Here is a 16435-nt window from a genome sequence, read left to right on the forward strand (position 1 = left end):
CGTTTTGAGAGCATGCTCCCTCACGATGGTGGGGATCTAAAAAATTTTAAAGAGAGAATTGTAATTGAGAAAGTGGTGAATTTGATAATGTGGAAGAGTGGTGTTTATAGAAGGGAAAAAAGGAAAAAAAAAAAACAAACAAAAAACAAAAAATAGCCGTTTAAAAAACAGCAACAGTCGAAATTTTAAAAAAAAATAATTGCAACGGCTTTTTCAAATTTAAAAAATAGAATTTCAACCGCCTCGCATCAGGGCGTGTCTCCAGTGCAGCCTCCCTCCCTTCGACCCGGATCGATCCTCCACTCGCACCGGCGAGTGGAGATGCTCTTAGATCCTCATTTCCACAAAATAAATATTTCTACACTTTTATTTTTAAATTCTCAATTTCATTAAAATTAAAATTAAAATTAAACATTACAATAATTAAAATAAAATTAAAGACATAATTAAAAAATTACATAATTTTAATAATAAAAAAATAAAATAATTAAAATTAACAATAAATATTATACTAATTTAAATACAATACAATGAATTAAATAACAATAATTAAAAATTGGGCTAAAAATTAAAAAGAATTAAAAAAGTCAAATCAGTTTTACCTACCACCCACCGCCCCACCCCACCCCACCCCACCCCACTCTTTCTTCTTCTTCTTCCCCCATCTCTCCCCTCTCTGTAAATTTTTCGTTTTTTTTTTTAAAATTCTTCTTCCCCCATCTCTCATCTCTTCTTGTAATTTTTCATTTTTTTTATTTCCGCGCGTCTCCCACACGCGACCATCTTTTCTCTCCTTCGCCCCGGGTCTCCACTTCGACTCGGCCTCGCATCAGGCCGGCTCTCCAGTGCGGCCACCCTCCCAGCGCCCCCGATCGACGCTCCCTTCGACCCGACGACTGGAGATGCTCTAATTTGGATTATTTTTATTAAATAGCGATTTAAATTAAAAAGGAAAAAAACTGGAAAAACCCTTGAAAGCACAGAAAAGCAGACTAAAGACCGAGTCTCGTTAAAACCTTGCTAAGGAAAATCCAATGGGAAAACCCTTAGCAAGTAAAAAGAGTACCCGTCTAAAAGGACAAAAAACAAAAAACAAACGACAACGAAGAGTGAAAAAACTTCAGGAGCTCCGGCCTAACTATCGCCCTTAAGTTATTCCGGGCATCTTCGCCATCGGAGAGAGCATGCACGAGCCAAACCAAAGAACGAGAACCTCAGCCTGGCCAAGCCGACAAACAAGCATCTAAAGAAAAAAAGGTTAAAAACCCCATCACCAATTTCACAATGATAGTCCAATTGGTGACCATAAAGCTCAATGCTGATGAAAGAAAGAAAATCATCGGTGAGCATCCAATGGAGATTGAACGCCACAGCCCCAGGTACGAGCGCACCCAAAACCTGGAAAAAGGCCGTGTGCCGCTCCCAATACTAATTTGGATTATATGTAATTTATTTACTAAAATTGGTATATTGAGACTAAAATTGTAAATATAATAGTGATATACGATCAAACACACAAAATTATGAACATTAAATCTCATCTATTAACTATTAGGCCATCACTTTATTAACAATTGTACAAATGTGCATTATTCTTGAGGTCCAATAAGAGTCATAACTCAATGGAAATCATTAACCTTTTGTTTTGTACAAGGGATCATTAATTTACGGTGAAGCATAAAAACCTTCTTAGTGTAAGTTGAAATGCAAAATGTCCTTTATGTTAAATAAAGGATACTAAGGTACATAATCACATCAAACAATGATTTGTATATGACTTAAAAATAAATTTGTGGAACTCTCAATAGTCAATCATAAATTTACTCTCCACCACTTATTGCAGTAGAGTAAGGGTTAATCATAATTTATAGTCTAATTTTTTTTTTCGACATTCAATTTGTAACCTTAATTTCAATTCATTTGTGGAGTATATATCTTGAACTTTGAGAAATTGTCACATAAAAATATAACGATAGTTGTTCTTTGCTGAAGCTACACTTGAAACAATGGTCAATCGCCACAAAACCATAACCTAATACTATATTCTAAACTAAAGAGAATTCCTAATGGTAGGTAGCCTATCGTTATCGGATCACTTGTGTGGCCGAAATTACGCTTGGATGTTAGTGCAACAACACCACCTTTCAAGCGCAATTTTTACGCTCACCGATAACGATAGAGTAGAATACTTTGGGCTTTAATTTCACGTCGATTGGTTATCGTTTCAGGTGTAATTTCAACAAATAACAATCGCTATCATAATTTGGATGTGATTATAATCATAATTAAATAACTTCAAAAAATTGAGGACATATAAAAGATAAATCTAAATTTGAGTTATAAACTGAAATTCACAGTTACCCTCGTAGAGTTATTATGTAACCTTTTATATGATGCATACATTTCAATTAATTAGAAGTCAAAACCACAAACAAATTCAAGGGTGATACGCTAATATAAATTAAACCACTGCAAAAAAAAAATCCACTAATGACATGAGGTTTGGTAGTTATTATTTATGTCATAAAAATTAGTGATACGTACATATGATTTTGTAGCTAATCACTAATAATTACACTTAAATGCTACTAATTTTCATGACACGAATATTACTAGCTACCAATTCTCATATCACTATCAGAAACTTTTTTGTAGGGAACCCACAATAGCAATAATTTAGAGCCTTTCACACACAAAACTATGCTTCAATACAAAGTCAAATCAAACGTACAACAATGTCATTCAAAACAAAACCAATAATTTAGAGCCTTATACACACAAACCTATGCCTCAATACAAACTCAAAATAAACATATACAACAATGTCACTTAAAAACAAAACCAAGAAAGCAAACAATAATCTCAAGTACACATAGAATTTCCTTACAACTGCTTTTTATATAGTAAAATTCTAAGTAGTAAAAGGCATTGGTGGTAAGAATCGAACTCCTTATCGCACTACAATAAAACACGCATATAACGACCGTTTTCGAGGGAGCAGGGATGGAAATTTCGGTCGTTAGAGCTGTGTTTTCTTGTAATGTCGCCTCTTGTCACGAGATCGTCCGCTCCATCAACTATGCTAATTAAGCTACGTTACATATACTTGGCTATGACATTGTTTTGCTTCATCAACCACTGTTGCTGCTCACGCGCCAAAAATTGTTGATCCAATGAATTACTCCTCGAAAACGAAGGATCGATTTCATTTTGACATAAAAATGGTGTTTGATTTTGGAAATGAATTGGAATTGGAGGAACTGCACGGAATGCAGGCAATGAAAAACTATGTTGAAGGCCTTGTGGTTCCATGGGGTCCACTAGGAATGGATTGTAGTAGTTGTTTGGTAGCATTGGGTAGGTTTGTAGGTAGGGTTGCGGCGGCGGCGGCGGAGACGGCTCCGACTCAAATAAAATGAGCTCCCAATTATCTGACACGGGGCCAGCAGAGGCCGCGGAGGGGCCCACCTCCGCGGCCTGTGTTGGCTTGTTATTAGGCATTGGTAGTAGTGACGGTGACGGCGACGGCGACGGCAATGGCGATGGCGAGGCTAGTGTCTCGGTTAGCACGAGTTCCCAGTTGTCGTAGGGCGACGAGTGTGCTGAGCCGTGTTGTTGTTGTTGTTGCTGTTGTTGTTGTTGTTCTCGGTCGTCGAGGTCGGACCCGTCCCATAGCGAGATGAGGTCGACCATCGAGTAGGTGACGGGGAGGGACCGGACCGAGGACGTCTCGCTCATCATGAATGCCTCGTCTCGTTGCGGGGGCTCGGCGTAGGCCTCGAGATCGATGGAGATGGCCGGGCACGCGGCCGTCTTCGTCGCCGTGGCGTTTATTAGGTCTTGTAGCGAGGTGCACGGCGATCCCACCTCGGACGACGACGATCTCTCCCCTTCTCTCCCTCTCTCTCTTGCTTTCTCCGGCGTGGCCTTTGCATTGGATGAGAGAAAAGCAGATTGTTCGTTCAAGAATTCTTGCAAAGCCTCAATTAGGTCTTCCGAGATTGATTGCACGCTTGGATACTCGGAGCTGCGGCCAACGCCTATGCTTTTGCACAAAGTGTAGAAATTGTTTAGCTCTTTGAATTGCTTTGCAGCTTTGGCGCAGGCGTGGAAGGCATTGACACAATTTTGGAATTGTAAATGGAAGAAGCTATCAAGAATGAGAGAGAGGCCATCGGAAATGTCTTTGTAGAGATCGAAGCTTTCTTGAACGATGGCGTAGAGGCACGTCTGGACCAATCGGTTGATCCGGGCGTCGCCGGTGGGCCGGGTGGCGATGGCCCGGTCGAGCAGCCGTTGCCAGTACGTGATCCGGTCGAGGAGCATTGCCGGTTTCATATCCAGGACCGGCTCACTAGGCCGCCTGCCGCGGGCCGTGACCCGTTGGTAGGTCGGGCTCTCCTTGACCAGGCCGTTGACGTGCCTCCTCCGTTGGAGCTTTCCCGTGAGGAAACACTCGAGGCGCTCGTCTAGGTATAGGGCGAAGGTCCGGACGAACGACGTGAAGTCCCACGGGCTGCTCGAGCTCGACTCGTCTCGGAAGGAGGCGAGGTTGAGGATCTTGGCGCCACGTTTCATGGCGTGGAAGACCTCCCGGGGGAAGTAGGGGTCCCCGTCCTGGAAGATCCGGAGCACGAGCATCAACGACTTCAGCGCCACCATCCAGTTCCGCGTGCGGCCTATGCGCTTGCCGATGGCACGGGCACAGGCCGCAGCGTGGAACTTGTTGGAGGAGACGAGGAGGAGGACCTCGTGGACGAACTTCTCGTCGATGGGGTCGTCATCGTGGGTGGTGGCCTTGAGCACAGCAACTTCAAGGGAGGAGGAGGTGGTGTTTGAGACCCTGGCTAGGCTAATGCTTGTTTGGTCCTTGACTGCACCAATGGCTCTTTGAAGTTTGCTTGGCATTGTTGATGATGGGAATTTTTCAATATCTCATCATCAGCAATGACCACTCTCAAATTTTCTTAGAATTTGGCCAATTCTTGGTTCTATTTCTTTTCCTTTCTTGATGTTTTGTTTTTGGAATTCTAGAAAAAAAAATGTGAATACTAACAATAAAAGTTAGTTCTTGCAATGAGTTTGCAACCAAGAACAAAATGGGAAGTGGAGGGGACTATTTTTGAAGTTCTTGAATCTTTTTCTTACCCTTTTGGGGGGGTGGGGTGGGTGGGAATAGGGTGGGTGTAGGGGGAATGGATGGTAATGCATAAAAAAAGGGGGAATATTTAGTTTCTCATAGTTGAGGAATGGTGATATTTTTCCTAAAAACTCTCTCCATCAAGTACTTTTCTTTAGCAAGAAATTAAATTTTTAGTCAATCAAAATTTGAGTACCTATATTATTATCTTTACAAAAATGCTATTTGACTTTGGATTTTACTGTTTGCGATTTCATATGTAGCTGTGGACTATTTTAGTTTGGTCAATTGTTTGGGAAATGATTTGAATATTTTGCACTATGGTATAATTATTTCTAAAGCTACCTACAAAGGCCATTTAATGGTGATTTCTGAATTTTATGATTTTGAGAATTTAGGTACAATATGGTTTTTTAGCCAGGCAATATACATAGGGTTGACTACACTATAACTATAAGTTCTATAACTACAAAAGTCAAACCCTAAATATTTCAATTAATTTCATTACATTTAGCCATATTAGGAGGTGCAGCCCAATGAAGCCTGAATTAAAGATGTGATTGATCACTTAATGTTGTTGATAGTTAAAAAATAATACTATAATCGATTCCATAAACTTTAACTTTTTAAAAATTTGACTTACATATAAAATTATAAAATTCGATAGCCAATAACTTGATTTTTTGAAGTTTGATGGACAACTCAAAAGTATAGTTGAAAAGTTTTCGATGATAGTTTTCCAATGATTTTCATATTGCTGAATTTTGGTTAGTGAAAGTGGTCAGAAAAAAGAAAAAAAGAAATAAAGAAAAAAAAAGAGAGTTTCGTGACAACAATTTTCATGCTATTTTCAACCATTTCATGCTATTTTCCAATGTTACATTCAGATTGCTCATTGAACTCTGTACAATTAACTTATTAGCAAATGAACTTTGGACTCCATACAATCAAGTCTATGATGATGAAAAAAGTCTTGTAATAGTTATATGCTTAACAAATTAAATTTGTGTGCCGAAAAGACAAAATTAAACTAAATTAAATTAAGTTGCATACTAAACAAAATATTTTATTTTTCCTAAGGATTAATTAATTAACTGTAAACGCACGAATTATACTCAAATTTTAGTTTTTAACCAACACTATTTTTTATCAATTAACACATGAACATTAACATTTTGAAGTTTGGCTCGAATTAAGATTCCAGCAACAATTAATCCTACATGAACCCCGAAATTTTATTACACGACATTATGATCGATAATTAAAACACTGTATTTTTTACATAACATAAAAACGACGCCATTTTCTTCATCTTTCATATTATGTTACGAGTAGACGAAGAGCATGATTTTAGAGGAAGAAAATTACGTTGTTTCTATGTTATATGAAACACACGATTTTAGTTATCAGCTCGGTGTCCACAAAGAATTAATTATTGGAAAAAATTTAATTCGGGATTGAAAGTTCTTGTATTAATTAACAATATTGATTAAAAACTAAAATTTAAGTATATACTAGTAATATATTTCATGATTTCAAAACAAAAATTATTGGTGAATTTTTTTAAAGAAGTTTCATGTATTTACCTACAATCAAGTTTCAACCCTTTTCTTATTATTACTCCCTATAGTTTGTTTAAACTGCAGTGGCTTCAACGGTAAATAAATGAAGAAAGAGATAGAGAAGCAACAAATTAACAGATTCGGCATAAATTCAAAAAGCCAAAGCCTATCGCCGCATGATATGAGGAGACGCAGTAGTGCTTCTTCTACTACTGTGTGTAGTGTGTGTATAAATACATTATCTTGTATGTATAATCTACTCCATAAATATATTCCCATTTTTCACTTTACTGTTTGTGAGTGGCACCATATTTGTTCCCCTCTTTTATATATTCTTCCCGGCTGCACTTTTTCCAACTTTTCTATCTGCTGTCGCCCCCGCTTTTTCACTTTCTTCTTCCTTATTCCTTCTCCCTCCCTCTCTCTCTCTCTGCTTTCTCTCACCTCGCCTGAGAGAGAATGGGTGACATTCTACACCCTCCCATGGAGCAGCTCCAAGACCTCGAGTACTGCATTGATTCTAATCCTCCATGGCGTATGTCTCCTTTCCTCTTTTTCACACACAACACACACTCATACTCACACTCTGTTTTCTCTGTTTTTCATTTTTGTTGTCTTAAGAGGAATGTTATGTTATGTTATGTTATGCCACGTACGTTTTATGAGCGCCGCCTTTGTTTAGTTCATGTTAGTGTTGTACCTCTAAAATTATTGTTGAAGTCATTAATTTTACAAATTATATGAAAAATTATAGCTTGATTGGTTCATTTTCCCTATAGCTTCAAATGAATGAAAGAAAGAACAAAATGAGGTTTGATTTTTATGTAGTTTATAAATTAATGACGTCAACAACGCTTTTTGAGGTATTAGAATCAAAATAAATACTCCCTTCATCTCCCAAATAACTGTCTAGGAGAGAGGGGCACGAGAGTTTAAGACAAAGTTGTTGAGTGTATCAGACGTGGTGAAAAAGTGATAATTAGTATCGGAAGTTGTGAAAAAATGTTATAGTTAGTATTGAGAATGATGAAAATGTGAAAAGAAAAAATAAATGAGATGTTATTAGTGGTGGGGCAGTGTCGCAAAATAGATAGAAAGTTATTTGGGGGACAGAGGGAGTATATAACAATGCTCACGAATGATGCTCGCATAAGGTATGTAGCACAACATTAGTCATTGTATTAATGCATTTCGACTTTGCCTATGCATTTACAGTTAGCATATTCCAGCTTTATGGGGTGGAGTTGGGGGGTGGGGGTAGGGGGTAGGGGGGTAGGGTATGGCACAGAATTACAATCAAGAAACAATTTTTACAATAAATGAGAATGTCTGAGGCTGAAGTTATGTGGTCCAACTAATTCTGTTTGTTACTTGCATTATTTGGCGACAGTAAAAATGACATCATTTAGATAAATAGATGTTTCTTGAAATTATTGAAATAAGAGATGAAAATGCGATTTTTCGTGTGAAAAAAAAGGAATTTTGTGGGATTAAAGAGTGAAGTGGGGCTTGGCCTCATTAAAGGTGGGGAGCTCTGCTGTTGGGATTGATGAGTGTTTGGTACATAGATATTTGGTTGGTTTTAGTGGGAGAATAATGGTCCCCTGCAATTCAATTTTTATGGGATTTTTTTTTCTTATTTATCAAGAATTTAGTGCAAGTGTATGATCCAAAAATGCTCATTGCTAACTGTTTGTGTTGGAATCATGATTGCATTATGTTTGAAGTAAATGAAAGTTGAAATCTTGAAGAGTGATGGTTCATCTCGATTTTTGAGCCATTTTCCCGCCTTTTATGTACCGTTTGTCGACTTTATTGAACTCCCTTCAAACTATGCCAGAGTTTTGCAAGCTATGTTTTAATTTCCTGGCTGAATTCAATTGGTCTGAGAGGCAGCAAGGATTATTTATTAATGTAGTACTTGGTTTGGTGAGAATTAATTGAATTGATTTTTTTCTTACAAATTTGGAAACTGAGAAATCTACTTTCATGCTCATTTAGTGATGAAACTATGTTGTAAGGTGAAAACATGCTGTAGTTAATGTGGTTAAAACAGTACACACATAAAGGTTTTGAATCATGACAGACTAAATGTAGGATAATGAATGTCACGATTTTCATCCATGTCTGAAACTATATTCTAAATCTTTCTTGTAATTCTTTACACATGGGAAGTAGGCCTTGTTCTCCTATAGTGTCGAATAAAGTAGAAAGGGCGCGTTAGCTGTTTAGAGGCGAAGGGTTCAATAGGGAATCCTGCAGATACACGACGTGTAGGCATGAAAAAGGAACAGAAGTCGAGTCTTCTTACTAGTTATGTGGTCTTAATTCTCTGATGTTGTATTTTGTTATCTGCAGCTGAAACCGTTTTGTTAGCATTTCAGAATTACATCTTAGTACTTGGCACGAGTGTGATGATTCCGACAATGCTCGTGCCTATGATGGGTGGAAGTGATGTAAGAAGCTGCCCTTCTGTTTTTCCCAATGTCTAATTATGCAGCTGCAAATCTTGGTTCATTGTTTACATACCTTGAAATCTGCTGCCCTTTCAAGATTTTACGTGTTCTTTAATCATGTTTCGCTTGCTTATCATAGGAAAATTCGAGCAGCTGCAAATCTTGATACATTGTTTACATAGCTTGAAATCTGCTGCCTTTTCAAGATTTTCATGTTCTTTAATCATGTTTCGCTGGCTTATCATAAGAAATTCGAGCAGCTGCAAATCTTGATTCATTGTTTGCATAGCTTGAAATCTGCTGCCCTTTCAAGATTTTCGTGTTCTTTAATCATGTTTCGCTTGCTTATCCTAAGAAATTCGAGCAGCTGCAAATCTTGATCATTATTTACATACCTTGAAATCTGCTGCCCTTTCAAGATTTTGCGTGTTCTTTAATCATGTTTCGCTTGCTTATCATAAGAAAATTCGAGCAGCTGCAAATCTTGATTCATTGTTTACATAGCTTGAAATCTGCTGCCATTTCAAGATTTTCGTGTTCTTTAATCATGTTTCGCTGGCTTATCATAAGAAATTCGAGCAGCTGCAAATCTTGATTCATTGTTTGCATAGCTTGAAATCTGCTGCCCTTTCAAGATTTTCGTGTTCTTTAATCATGTTTCGCTTGCTTATCCTAAGAAATTCGAGCAGCTGCAAATCTTGATCATTATTTACATAGCTTGAAATATGCTGCCCCTTCAAGATTTCCGTGTTCTTTAATCATGTTTCGCTTGCTTATCATAAGAAATTCGAGCAGCTGCTTCGGATACAGTATCAAGAAGTAGTACTACTTGTGTTTCATCATTGAAATTTTCAGACACACCATCAATTCTAGCAGTTTTTTTAAGGCTTTTGTGATGTAAGAAGCTGCTCTTCTTGTTTTTTTCAATGTCTAATTATGCAGCTGCAAATCTTGATTCATTTTTTACATACCTTAAAATCCGGTGCCCTTTCAAGATTTTTGTGTTCTTTAATCATGTTTCGCTTGCTTATCCTAAGAAATTCGAGCAGCTGCTTCGGACATAATATCAAGAAGTAGTACTACATGTGTTTCATCATTGAAATTTTCAGACACACCATCAATTCTAGCAGTTTTTTTAAGGCTTTTGTGATGTAAGAAGCTGCTCTTCTTGTTTTTTTCAATGTCTAATTATGCAGCTGCAGATCTTGATTCATTTTTTACATACCTTAAAATCCGGTGCCCTTTCAAGATTTTCGTGTTCTTTAATCATGTTTCGCTTGCTTATCCTAAGAAATTCGAGCAGCTGCTTCGGACATAATATCAAGAAGTAGTACTACTTGTGTTTCATTGTTGAAATTTTCAGACACACCATCAATTCTAGCAGTTTTTTAAGGCTTTGGAGATGTATTCATCTATCTATGTATGTATAATGTGGATATGAACTGGATTTGAGAATGTGTTTTTCTTATCACGAAGGGGGATAAGGCGCGAGTCATTCAGACATTGCTGTTCGTTGGTGGCATCAACACGCTTCTTCAGACACTCTTCGGAACCAGGTTGCCTGCTGTGGTCGGAGGCTCATTCGCCTATGTTGTTCCCATAGCATACATTATCAACGACTCCTCCCTGCTCCGGATTGAGGAGCCTCACGTAGTGAGCACCCGTTCCAATTCCCTCTCTCTTCAACGAGCATGATGTGAGACGAAAAAAGGGAGCTCACCTTACGCCTTTTCTCTTATGTTTTGCAGAGATTTATACAAACCATGAGAGCTATCCAAGGAGCTCTAATTGTTGCTGCTAGTATACAAATCATTCTAGGCTACAGCCAAGTTTGGGGTCTTTTTTCGCGGTATATATATATAGTTTCTAAATTCCCCAACTAGGCCAAAACAGCTTCCATTTTTGGACATGTTCTTGATCAATTCTATTCTGTTTCTTGACAGCTTCTTCAGCCCCCTGGGGATGGCACCCGTCGTTGGATTGGTTGGTTTAGGGTTGTTCCAACGAGGATTCCCCTCCGTAAGCGCATAGGTTCACTCGTTTCTTGCAACAATCTTGTACACTCTTTCACTATATGTTCTACTAATCTCTCAGATGCTGTGCAGCTAGGAAACTGTGTGGAGATTGGTTTGCCGAGTCTTTTCTTGGTCATCGGCTTGTCTCAGGCGAGTAAATCCTGCAAGAAACGCGCTCTTGATCACGACATTCTTGCAAGTAACACACTTTCTTTTTTCTTCTTTCCCTACTGCAGTATCTGAAGCATATCAAGCCAATGAGGGACTTCCCCATCTTTGAACGTTTCCCCGTGTTGATCTGCGTCGCCATTATCTGGATATACTCCCTCGTACTCACGGCTAGTGGCGCCTATCGGGGCAGGCCACACGCCACTCAGATCAGCTGTCGGACAGACAGAGCCAATCTCATATCTACCGCACCGTGGTTCGTGCTGCCTATATACACCACTCCTCACCAAAAACAAAAAAGACTCAATTTTTTTAGGCTGATTGATGTGTTTTTGTTGTTGTTGTTTTTTTTTTTTTTTTTCTGATGTCAAGGTTCAAGTTCCCTTATCCTCTCCAGTGGGGCCCGCCTACTTTCGCCGCTGGCCACTCCTTCGCGATGATGTCAGCCGTGCTCGTCTCGATGGTTGAGGTAACAAGGCTCACTCTTTAGTTAGTGAGTTCATGCTCTCCAAATGGGAGTTGAGTTTGTATTTCAAGTATCTGTTTTGGTGGTGATGCTTGCTGCAGTCCACCGGAGCGTACAAGGCAGCGTCTCGTCTGGCTATAGCCACCCCGCCTCCAGCATACGTGCTCAGCCGGGGCATCGGTTGGCAGGTGCAGCCATGGATGATTCTGATAGCATTGTTACTACTATGTGATGCAGTGGTGCCCGGCTGACTAGTATCGCGTAATGTGGCTCGTTTTTTTTTTTTTTTTTTTCGTGTGCAGGGCATAGGCGTCCTGCTAGACGGGCTCTTTGGCACGGGGACGGGCTCTACTGTATCCGTGTACGTATCAACAACAAACTGTTTGCTTAGTTAGTCCGAGTACTAGAATTTTGACGTGGGAGCGTTTTTTAGGGAGAACGTCGGGCTGTTAGGGCCAGGGCTGGGAATCGGGTCGGGTTCGGGTACCCTACCCGAAAAAATCGGGTACCCGAACCCGAAAATACCCTAAACCCACTACCCGAACCCGACCCCGAATTTGAAATCGGGTACCCTAATACCCGACTCGGGTACCCGAGTCGGGTATTCGGGTACCCGAAATTACCCGGTCTGAAGGTGAGAGACACAGAGGGAGAGAGAGAGAGTTGAGGGTACCGGTGATGGTGTCGGTGGTTTCAGAGAGTTGAGAGACACGGAAGGACGAAGGAGTCGGTGGTTTCAGGGACCCAACCGAAATCACGAACAACATGCCTAAGTAAATCTCTCCGAATGAGCCATTCCCAATTTTTCGACCCAACCGAAACCTATTCCCCACACGCGGCTCCATTTAAATTCCCCCAATCATATCAAAAATTTTCACAAAATTAAACCAAATAAAGCTGAAAATTGCAGGACCCTGGAGAGAGAAAATGACGTAGAGAGGGAAGAAGAACCAAGAATCGGCATTTCAATAAGAAACACCTAGAATTCATCACTTTGATTCGATTCGATCAATGAACACACAATATTTTTTTCGCCTTCACACCAAAACTTTAGCACCAAGAAATAGCAAATATAGGGCTGGGAATCGGGGATTAAGTGGGCTGGCGGGAGGCGGCGGCTACCACTGTTGGGCGACTGGGGCGGCTGGAGTGGGGGCGGCGGCGGCAGGAAAGGGGGGGGGGTTTACTTAGGGCTGGGATTGGGGATTAAGTGGGCTGGGGGTTACTTTGAAATGGGAACGGGCCGAACGGGAACGGAGTGGGCTGGGATTGGGAGTAATTTAAAATATATTAATTAAAAAATCGGGTAATTCGGGTATACCCGATACCCGATCGGGTATACCCGATACCCGATTTTTTCACACCCTAAATACCCGACCCCGACCCCGATCCCGAATTTTTCGGGTATAGGGTACCCGATACCCGATTTTTTCGGGTCGGGTATCGGGTACCCGATTACCCGATCCCGAAATTCCCACCCCTAGTTAGGGCTAACTCGAGTTGGAAGCCGGAGAGTGGTTCAGATCTCGGCCGGCTTCATGATATTCTTTTCCATCTTAGGTCAGTCTCAACTCTCTATAGTCGATGCACATATCATATATCCGCTTTTTCTTGTTTTATTGATTTTGATCTTTGTGTAGGGAAATTTGGAGCTGTTTTTGCTTCAATCCCATTTCCAATATATGCTGCATTATACTGCGTTCTATTCGGCCTCATAGGTACGATATCTCGATATCGCTTCATTACAAAAAAAAGTGTCGATTGACTGTAAATTTACAAATTATTAGTAAAATTTGGGTTTTCCTCATATTTTATAAAATTGGTGAATAAATATACGAACTTTGATGACTTCTAAAATTTCTAAAAATTAAGATTTCGGTTAAATTGAAATTGACGTGGCATCGAAATTTTTAGACGTAAGACTAGACTTTCTAAAATTGGGGCTATGATTTCAAAAAAATTGATGGCATTAGTTTGATTTGGCTGAAATCTTAATTTTGGGGAAATATGAAATAATCAAAGTTTATGTATCTATTCCACTTTAAAAAAAAAATTATGTATTTATTTACCAACAATGACATAGTTAGAAAAACTTGTTCGGTGGGCCCAATTAATAACGACGAAACACATATAAGTTGGTAAGATCTTTTTCTCCAATTAGTAGGTCGGAAGTTTGAGTCATCACGGGAAAATGTGGAACCATTATGGTCCTCTTAGAAAAGGCAAAAAAATGTCTAAGACTTTCAAATAAAATTTAAGGTAACAACATTTGTAATATAATTATAATATTTTATTAATTATGTTATAACCATAAAAATATTGTTCAAGCATTATTTTGTTATAAAATCAATACATCAAAGAAAAAAAATAGTATTATATTGAACCATGTAGATATAACTTAAGCTAGAATGATTTTGTAGAAGATAAATTTGCAATAAACTATCAATATGACTTATAATTAATTATTCACAACTCAATTTGCTCCTCTATTATGCCTTAATATTCACATTTTAATGAATTAAATGCACTTTAATAATTTAATGCAATTATAATAAATACAAGCATAGATCTAACCAAACAAAATTAATTTTATTTTATAATAAATTAGTTCTGATGTTATAAATTATCAATTAATACAAAGATATGGTTTGTAAAATTAAGTTTATTAACATTAATGAAGAATTTGTTAGATTTATTTAATTTTTAAAATAATAAATATATAATCTACATAATACTTACTATTTTTTTTTTCCAAAATCCCAGTAGGATTCAATTCCCCCACCCTATCTCCCTCTGCCATTGTTCACCAACTTTACAAAAAAAAAAAAAAAATCAAAATTCACTAATAATCTATAAATTTACAACCAATTAATAATAATAATAATAATAATAATAATAATAATAATAATAATAATAATAATAATAAAATCCCTTCATCCCGTAAGAGTGTATCACATAAGGGATGGTGCGGGTTTTAAGAAAAAAATGGTAGATAAAGTGTTGAGTGAAAATGAGTGGTTGTGGTTTAATTGATTGTGGGGTTATGTAGAAATTAATAAGTGGTTGTGGTTAAAAGGATAAAGTGGGGCTATGTCCAAAATGAAAGTGATACACTCTTATGGGCGGACGAAAATGAAAAATATGATGCATTCTTACGGGACAAAATGAGTATTTCTTAAAAAATTAAACTCACAATGATTTTTTTCCCGCCAAATTTCAGGTTCTGTTGGCCTATCATTTCTCCAGTTCACTAATATGAATTCCATGAGGAACCTCTTCATAATCGGACTCTCTCTCTTCCTCGGGATCTCCATACCCCAATTTTTCAATGAGTACTGGACCCCGCACCGCCGAGGGCTGGTCCAAACGAATGCAGGATGGGTAAGGCCCCTCCTAAATACTCGTGTTCAAAAGAAATAGGCCATTAATAGCGGAATAGAGAGTGAGTATATATAAGATTTAAATGAATCTGATGTTTTCATATGTTGTACAGTTCAATGCGTTCTTGAACACCATATTCATGTCCCCACCCACGGTGGGGCTGATGATCGCGGTGTTCCTCGACAACACGATCGAGGTGGAGAAGTCGAAGAAGGATCGCGGGATGCCGTGGTGGGTCAAGTTCCGGACCTTCCGAGGCGATAATCGCAACGAGGAGTTCTACACGTTGCCGTTTAATCTCAATAGATTCTTCCCTCCTACCTAGTAGTAGTTGTGGTGTCTCTAGTTTTCTTCTTTTTTTTCTTCTCTTGCTCTATTGTTTTTGTTTCTCCAACACGATTCAATTTTTTTTAGGGCCTCGAAGTCTAGCGACGAATAAGGAATTAGATGTGTATTCTCCTCCTATTTTATTATATCAAATGCATTTAATTTAATATGTTTATTTTTATAAAGTCGTTGTTTTATTTTATTCTATTATGAACACGAAAAAGAAAAGGAAGTTCATCCATGAATGTGTATATTATTGAGCATTAAATTATGTATTATAAGTAGTCCTCGTTGTAACTTTTTTTTCTTAATTACACGAGTTATCTATTAGTATAAATCAAATAAGTTATCGTCACGCAGGCGAGACATCTACACTGTGGAAAAACTGCACTGCACACAGGCGGGACCTCTACTTACACAAATGTGAGAAAACTACACCAGAATTGAACCCAAGACCTCTTACAAAAGTGAGCATTTGGGTGCCTCAGCTTTGCCACTTGAGCTAGGCCTCATTGGCAGCCTCGTTGTAATTTAGTCTCAATAGATCCTTTCAACCCACAATTGTATGGTATTTCCAGCGTGCATTATCATTTAATCTTAACCAGTATTTGCACCACATGCAATGTACAAGAAGCATTTTTATATTGGGTAAATATCATATTAAACCTTAAACTATACCCGCTTTATCAAAAATACCCTGAAACTTTCGAAATGCTCTCAAAACCCTCAAAGTATCAGGATTTTATCAAATATATCCTGCATCTCTTTTCCGGTCACCAGAAATATGACGTGGCTCGTCGGATGCCACAGTGTAATTTAAATTCTATTTTTTTAAATTCATGTCATTTTTTTATTCTCTTTTCTTAATCCATGTCATTCTTTTATATTCTCTTTTATTCTAATCAATCGAAATCGCGAAA

General features: G+C 38.4%; 2 protein-coding genes across 5 annotated transcripts; one reads left to right on the forward strand and one right to left on the reverse strand.

The window, feature by feature from the left end:
• Window positions 1-2716: 2716 nt before the first annotated feature.
• Window positions 2717-5161, reverse strand: LOC131002351 (clathrin coat assembly protein AP180-like). Its single transcript, XM_057928844.1, has one exon. The coding sequence runs from the start codon at window positions 4906-4908 to the stop codon at window positions 3097-3099; it is 1812 nt and encodes a 603-aa protein (XP_057784827.1). The 5' UTR covers window positions 4909-5161; the 3' UTR covers window positions 2717-3096.
• Window positions 5162-6899: 1738 nt separating this feature from the next.
• On the forward strand, window positions 6900-15681 carry LOC131002352 (nucleobase-ascorbate transporter 1-like). 4 transcript variants are annotated; one of them, XM_057928848.1, is made up of 15 exons: window positions 6902-7237; window positions 9079-9158; window positions 10635-10811; window positions 10907-11007; window positions 11102-11177; window positions 11264-11323; window positions 11410-11597; window positions 11714-11810; window positions 11909-11995; window positions 12110-12168; window positions 12241-12255; window positions 13291-13367; window positions 13448-13525; window positions 15028-15188; window positions 15301-15681. In XM_057928848.1, the coding sequence occupies exons 1-15, from the start codon at window positions 7162-7164 to the stop codon at window positions 15511-15513; spliced, it is 1545 nt and encodes a 514-aa protein (XP_057784831.1). In that variant the 5' UTR covers window positions 6902-7161; the 3' UTR covers window positions 15514-15681. The 4 variants fall into 4 exon arrangements, with proteins under 4 accessions (XP_057784829.1, XP_057784831.1, XP_057784830.1 ...); XM_057928847.1 differs by having other exon boundaries at window positions 6904-7237; window positions 9061-9158; XM_057928845.1 differs by having other exon boundaries at window positions 6904-7237; window positions 9087-9158.
• The last annotated feature ends 754 nt before the right edge of the window (window positions 15682-16435 follow it).

The sequence above is a fragment of the Salvia miltiorrhiza genome, unplaced genomic scaffold (genome assembly GCF_028751815.1).
Source record: "Salvia miltiorrhiza cultivar Shanhuang (shh) unplaced genomic scaffold, IMPLAD_Smil_shh fragScaff_scaffold_112_2, whole genome shotgun sequence".
Taxonomy (NCBI): domain Eukaryota; kingdom Viridiplantae; phylum Streptophyta; class Magnoliopsida; order Lamiales; family Lamiaceae; genus Salvia; species Salvia miltiorrhiza.

Bases quoted from the DNA above. Each gene is read 5' to 3' on its own strand.
- LOC131002351 (XM_057928844.1), bottom strand. From the start codon at position 4,908: ATGCCAAGCAAACTTCAAAGAGCCATTGGTGCAGTCAAGGACCAAACA.
- LOC131002352 (XM_057928845.1), top strand. From the start codon at position 6,950: ATGTATAATCTACTCCATAAATATATTCCCATTTTTCACTTTACTGTT. The intron at 11,811-11,908 runs GTAACAAGGCTC...TGCTTGCTGCAG, and splicing joins TGCTCGTCTCGATGGTTGAG to TCCACCGGAGCGTACAAGGC. The intron at 15,189-15,300 runs GTAAGGCCCCTC...TATGTTGTACAG, and splicing joins TCCAAACGAATGCAGGATGG to TTCAATGCGTTCTTGAACAC.